The sequence below is a fragment of the Pan paniscus genome, chromosome 20 (genome assembly GCF_029289425.2).
Source record: "Pan paniscus chromosome 20, NHGRI_mPanPan1-v2.0_pri, whole genome shotgun sequence".
Lineage (NCBI taxonomy): Eukaryota > Metazoa > Chordata > Mammalia > Primates > Hominidae > Pan > Pan paniscus.
In genome coordinates this window covers 45,906,213-45,912,844 of record NC_073269.2, presented here as the reverse complement: position 1 = coordinate 45,912,844, position 6,632 = coordinate 45,906,213, and the positions used below count along the sequence as shown (strand labels likewise).

Here is a 6,632-nt window from a genome sequence, read left to right as displayed (position 1 = left end):
TGTCTCTGAAACTTTTATTTACATGGACACCAAGAGAAAGGAGAGGGTGTAGCTAGAGCCCAGGTGTGTGACAGTCAGGTGAGAGTGGCCCTTACCTGGCAGAGCCAAGCAGCCTAGTGTGGAATAGGTTCATGCAAGAAATTTCTCTACTTCTCTCCACAGATCCCCCTGAGGATCAAGGTCAGTGCTCCCCCAGAACGTTCAAAAGCAGAGAGAATCATTACCTTCTAGGGCTAATGTATTTCCCCAAAATCTCCAACTTTTTTTTTTAGCCGTTGTACAAATTGGGAAAATGTACACCTTCTGGGTATATTCTGCATAGATGAGAAAAGGCTTGAGAGGCATAAAGGCTGGGCTTTACAACCACTACCGCTCACTCCATCATCTTTATCTATGCATTTCCCTGGTAACCCAATCCACAGCCTGGTACCTCCCCCACTGTCACTTCTGCTGCATTACAGATACAAACCTGCAAATAGCTATGGTTGTGACTGAGTTTCTTCCTAACAACTAAACCTGTCTAAAGCTGCAAGGAAATCTTGCTGGGAGGAGCTTGGAATCTGGAATGAAGCCAGAGGGCAAGGCTGAAGTGGGTCATTTAAATGCTGCAACTCAGAGATTCACTCAGAAGACTGGACTCAATTCTGAAAGTCGCCAAGAAGGAGAGAACAATGTCTTCTTTACCCGTGAGTTGAAAAGGCACAGCCTTCAAAAATTTCGTGTCACACAAACCAAGAAAGAAATGGGAGATTTTATGAGATGAAAATATGAGCATTTTTGCTGTGAATGCTTTACTTAGAGCTATTGAGGTGTGGAATAGAAACCCTGAGGCTATGGTATCTGAGATGCTTGTGGGGATTGCGGTGTGGACCCTGGACCAGTGTAACCTTCGGTGAGTGTGAGGTGGTGTCTGATGAGCATAAACTCTGCGGAGATAATGTGACTTTAAGTGGGAGGTGGATTACCCACCAGGACGAGCAGGTGTGTGAATGGAGAGTAAAGGGGTGAGTGGGCTTTGTTTCCTGTCTATGATGTGAGTATGTGTGTGAGCACAGCCAGACCAGTGCATGAGCATCTTTATGTGCACAGTGAGCAGGTGTGTGTGACGCAGTGAGTGTTGTGGCTCTGTGTGACTGTGAGTGTGTGTGCTGGGATGTGACTGTATGTTGAAGTGGGATCATGCATGTGGCTTTCTGCACATGTGAATGTTTCTCCCCACACAGCAGCACCTCTGATGTGAATCCCATGTGGCTTAACTGGTGGGGATCTTGGGGATTGTGAGTTACCAAGGACTTGTTTCAGATCACTTGTGAGAGCAGAATGTATGATCAGTAGATGTCTCTTCCCAGTAAGAGTGGAGAAGAGGAATGCAGACTATGGGGGCGATGGTTCCTCAGGTGGGGTCTGCACAGAGTGACCACTGTCTCTTGCCTCCCAGGCTCAGCTTGCTTGTCCCTAGCCCATCCAGTTCTTCCCACTGTGTGACAGGAGGGTGTGCAGATACTGGTTTGTTAGGGAAGGACATTAGAGGCCATGATTTCAGAGACTGAATCACGCAAAATATCCACTGTAAGCTCCGTCTGAACTGAGACTAAACTTGTTCTACACCCATGAAAGAACAAGTTAAGTCTCAGTTCAGAAGGAGCTTACAGTGGATATTAATCAACCAAGAAGCTGGGTTCACTGGCTTATGGCTATAATCCCACCAATTTTTGAGGCAAAGATGAGAGGATAACGAGGCCAGAAGTTTGAGACCAGTCTGGGTATCGGAGTGAGACCCTTTCTTTAAAAAAACTTTAAAGATTTGACTGGCAGAGAGGCAGGTACCTTTCTTCCCAGCTATTCAAGAGGGAGCAGATGTGTGAGGTTCACTGCAGCCCAGGAGCTTGAGGTTTCAGTGAACCATGATTGCATCCCTGCATGTCAGCCTGGGTGACAGAGCAAGAACCTATCTCAAAAGTACAGAAAAATCATCTCATCTACTTGTGGTCATCATAGAAATCAATCATTCCCTCCAGTTATGTCCCTGACCCGCAAGCTTCATTTGTGCAAGTACTGGGGCTGTGCTCTCAGTAGTGTGTGCCCCTTCTTGGAAGGACGTCCATGGCCCTTGATGATAGTGATGCATGTACATCCCACACACAGGGGTTTCCTGTTCTTTCATCATTTCCCTCTCCCTTTCAACAAGTGTTGTTTCTCACTGGAGTGAATGTTTAAATTCTTACATTTACAAGTCTTGTTTTAATTTTCAGAGTTGAAAATGAAGGCAGGTCAGTCTTTCAAGAGGACTCTCCTGTTCTGTTAGGTCACCCTAAGAGGCCCTACGCATGACAGGGATTAGGGTAACACTTTTACATGTATTAACTTCCTATTACAGAGAACATCCTACAAGGTAGAAATTCCTGATAATCCTCATTGTCCTAGGGAAAATGAGGGAGAGTTCAAGTAGCAAATCTAAGACTGCACTGCTAGTAAAAGGCAGAATGAGGACTGGAATCCAGGCATCCTGGCTCCTGAACCCTTGCTCTAACTTATTGGTCCACCATATCTTCAGGAATATGGGGCCCTGAATGAGGTAGGTTAAAGAGGAGAGTCCACAGAGTCTGCCCTTTCATCTCTAACCTCCTGCACCATGAGAATATGTTACAGGAGGGGAGACTGCACCTGACCCTGCACCTCTCTCTTACTCTCAATACTCTGGCAGGTGCCATACAAACTGCCTGTGTCTTTGTCTGTTGGTTCCTGTGTGATAATCAAAGGGACACCAATCGACTCTTTTATGTGAGTACTCCATGGTCCAATGGAGGGGTTGGAGAAGAAGGGAGAATATTTGCTAAGGATTTGACCTTACATGTGGGTGATGTGGAAATGTCTAGTTGGCAGGATGGAGGCCCCATGCAGGTGCAGGTCTTGGAGACCCTCCAGCATCAGGCATGAGACCCACAGCAACTGCATGTGGGCCAGCCATGGGGCCTACAGGAGGAGAACACTCAGTGGGTTGGGGCTGTGGCTCTTTATCAGGGGGCATAGAATTTTCAGGAAATGAACAAGTCATAGGCCCAGGTCAGTGACTGTGGCTCAGTTTTCATCTGGGGATGAGGAGCACAGAATCTCCCTGCCTGGGGGCACGAGGAGATGAAGCATCCCCACAGGGACCTGGCCATCAGTATTATCAGGGAGACTTTTTCCCTAGGTAAATGGGGGAAGGGATTTGTGTGTGTGTCGAGTGTGTGTCTGCGCAAGGGAGGGACCTGCCCAACATTCTGCATGCTTCACCCTCAGCAATGACCCACAGCTGCAGGTGGATTTCTACACTGACATGGATGAGGATTCAGATATTGCCTTCCGTTTCCGAGTGCACTTTGGCAATCATGTGGTCATGAACAGGCGTGAGTTTGGGATATGGATGTTGGAGGAGACAGCAGACTACGTGCCCTTTGAGGATGGCAAACAATTTGAGCTGTGCATCTACGTACATTACAATGAGTATGAGGTGAGCATCCCAGGAGCTCCCAGCACCCAGGCTCTGTGGGCTCCCAAAACAGGAGGCAGCTCTCATTGACCTGGCCTCAGTAGTCCATCAGGGTCCATCTCCCATAACTACTCCTGCCCCTGGTTTTCATCACAGAGCACCCCCTGCTTGCACTGCCATCCTCAGCTCTTTCCCAAATCTGACCAATGTCAAGGTCAGCTCACCTGACATTTCCCCCAAAGTAGATAATCTCCTCTGTCTTTTCACATAGTGCTCATTTCTACTTATGCCATTATTTAAATTTTCATTTAGCTGAGTGAATACAATATACTTCAGGAAAAAAAGTTTTTAAAAAAAAAAGGTTGTTTCAATCAGTCACAAATTAAGTCTTCGTCTCATTTTGGGGCCCGAATTCTACTCATAGGAAGAACATTATCAGAGCTCTGCTTTCATTCAAAGAGGTTTTGTTTGTTTGTTTGTTTGTTTTTGTTTGTTTGTTTTCTTGAGATAGAGTCTCATTTTTCATCCAGGTTGGAGTGCAGTGGCATGATCTCAGCTCACTGCAACCTCCACCTCCTGGATTCAAACAATTCTCTCGCCTCAGCCTCCCAAGTAGCTGGGACTACAGGTGTGTGCCAGCACACCTGGCTAATTTTTGTATTTTTAGGGGAGATGGGGGTTCACCACTTTGGCCAGGCTGGTCTTGAACTCCCCACCTCAAGTTATCTGCCCAATTTGGCCTCTCAATATAATGGGATTACAGGCTGAAGCCACCGTGCCCAGCCCTTCACAGGAAATTTTTGCTTATGGAAGCATATAGATACGTCTATGATTTCATTTGTTTTTAAGCAAATCCTGGTATAAGTTGTTCTACACATTATGCTTCAAGAACTAAGTTGATTTGTTGCCAAAGAATATATATTGAAGACATTATCAATCTGTCATGCTGCTTCAGTTTTTAAAGATTGCCTAATATTGTGTTAAGAAGTTTACCCAAAGTTGTGGAATTTGGCCCTTTTGGGGGCACTAAATTTCCTTCCAGTATTTTGCTCTCACAAATGATGCTGTATTAAGTGTTCTAATCAATCCTTTTGTCATTACCAACCTCCCAATACGTGTACTAGAAGATAATTACAAAAAAATGGAAAAACTGGCTCAAAAATGTGTGCATTTTAAATTCAAAAAATTAATACTAATAAGGTTACTTTCTCTATAGCCTCAATATAAAGAATACATCCATACTTTCTGGCTTTCTCTAACGAGTAGGTCAAAACATTCACATCTTATTCAGATTCAAGCGAGGGATCTTTTCCTATGCTTAGAAGTTGTTGAAGGTAATATCCTGTTTTACAAGAACAGTTCTCCTTTCATTCTATAAGAACCCTGGGTTTCCTTCTTTGCCACTAATACCTCAGATGTAGGTTACTCCAAAGAGAAACTGTGCCATCAGTAGTGAAAAACAATCACAGTTCATGGAACTGAAAAGTGTGCATTCAACGAACATGGTCTAGCACTAACCCTGTGGCAGGTCCTGTGCGAGATGCAGGGTCTCAAGTTCCTGAGACACAGTCCCTGGCAATGGGGATCTTCCAGGTTAGAAGGGAGGCTGAGTAAGCAAGGACTTTGTGACAGAGTATAGAACTTCGCTAGAGGAATGAGTGGAAACATTAGAAATAAAGTCAGGTACTGTCTCAAATAGGCACAAAACGTCATCTGTAAACATAAGTGTATCTAATACGTTAACTTGTATAACTAGGAATTTTCTTGGGGAATGTTATTTGTACTAGGACAGAGTGGAGAGGAGGCTGGAAACTTGTTTGGTGGCATGCTTTCTTTCTGATGCATTTTTCCTCTTGTAGATAAAGGTCAATGGCATACGCATTTGCGGCTTTGTCCATCGAATCCCGCCATCATTTGTGAAGATGGTGCAAGTGTCGAGAGATATCTCCCTGACCTCAGTGTGTGTCTGCAATTGAGGGAGATGATCACACTCCTCATTGTTGAGGAATCCCTCTTTCTACCTGACTATGGGATTCCCAGAACCTGCTAACAGAATAATCCCTGCTCACATTTTCCCCTCCACTTTGTCATTAAAACAGCACGAAAACTCACATGATTTGGTTCTTGCTTTCAGATGGGAAAAGAGGAAGTTGTCATCCCCAAGCGGGGCCAGGGCATTCTATGGGAGGCATCAGGAAATCAAAGGGGATAAACCTTCCTGTGACAAAGGGAGTGAGTGACAAGGTCCGTGGAATGTCTGAGAAGACATTAGAAACAGCATCCTTCTATAGCACGTAGTTGACCTCAGACAGTCTGAGCTAAAATACTTACCCAATCTCAAATGACTCATGGCACTTAAATGTTAGGTAGCTGTTTACAGCCACGCAACTGTACATGGTGGCTTTGGGGAAAATCTGTAACTCGAGGAAAAATATGTGGAATTTCTTAATTTTTTTCCATTGTTCTCAGGATGCTTACTGTGTATGAACACTGTGCCTGGCTTTGTGCGGGCTGCTGTGAAGGAACTGAAGAAAAAGATGACAAGTTTGCATGTGAAGTTTTCAATCCAAGCAATAGTTAAGAGAATCACTGGAGCCCAGTGATTTCCCTTAAAGAATCCCAATTATTCTTATTTTCAAATATTTGAAAATTGCTTCATTTTATGTGGGGAGAATCCAGGGGTTTCTCTTTGGAAATAAATGGTCATGATTTGAGATCAGAGAACATATAGATTATTACTGGAATATATACAAGTCACGTACATTGACACAGTGAGCAGACCCTTATTTGTTGCTTTTCCAGTGGTGAATTGCAGCACAGCAAACCTCACAACACACGTTGGCTAAAAGCAATCGTTTATTTTGATCTCTCCCTGCTTTACAGGTTTACTGAACTTAAGTGAGTGGTAGATTATGTGACGGGAGTCGCGTTTTCTGAGAGATATTTTAGGCTGGGATTTCAGAGGATGCTTTACTCATGTCCAACTCAACAGCAGGACTGGGTGAACACCTAGAAACTGGGAAGCTGTCTCCTTCAATACCTCACCTTCCCATTCATGACATTAATTTCCTAAAATCAGGAGAGTCTCATGGTTCTGGGACTTAATAAGTGGTGATTGGCTTTCACCAAAGAAAGCCTTTCAAAAGGCTCATGGAGAAGG

General features: G+C 44.4%; 1 protein-coding gene across 2 annotated transcripts; it reads left to right on the top strand.

Moving 5' to 3' along the window:
• Positions 1-626: 626 nt before the first annotated feature.
• Positions 627-5,583, top strand: LOC100980264 (galactoside-binding soluble lectin 13). Of its 2 annotated transcripts, none has more exons than XM_008964954.6 (4): positions 627-686; positions 2,705-2,781; positions 3,283-3,493; positions 5,332-5,583. In XM_008964954.6, exons 1-4 carry the CDS (start codon positions 672-674, stop codon positions 5,446-5,448), a joined length of 420 nt encoding a protein of 139 aa, XP_008963202.4. In that variant the 5' UTR covers positions 627-671; the 3' UTR covers positions 5,449-5,583. The 2 variants fall into 2 exon arrangements, with proteins under 2 accessions (XP_008963202.4, XP_063456333.1); XM_063600263.1 differs by lacking the exon at positions 627-686 and adding an exon at positions 2,021-2,128 and having other exon boundaries at positions 5,332-5,530.
• Positions 5,584-6,632: the final 1,049 nt, after the last annotated feature.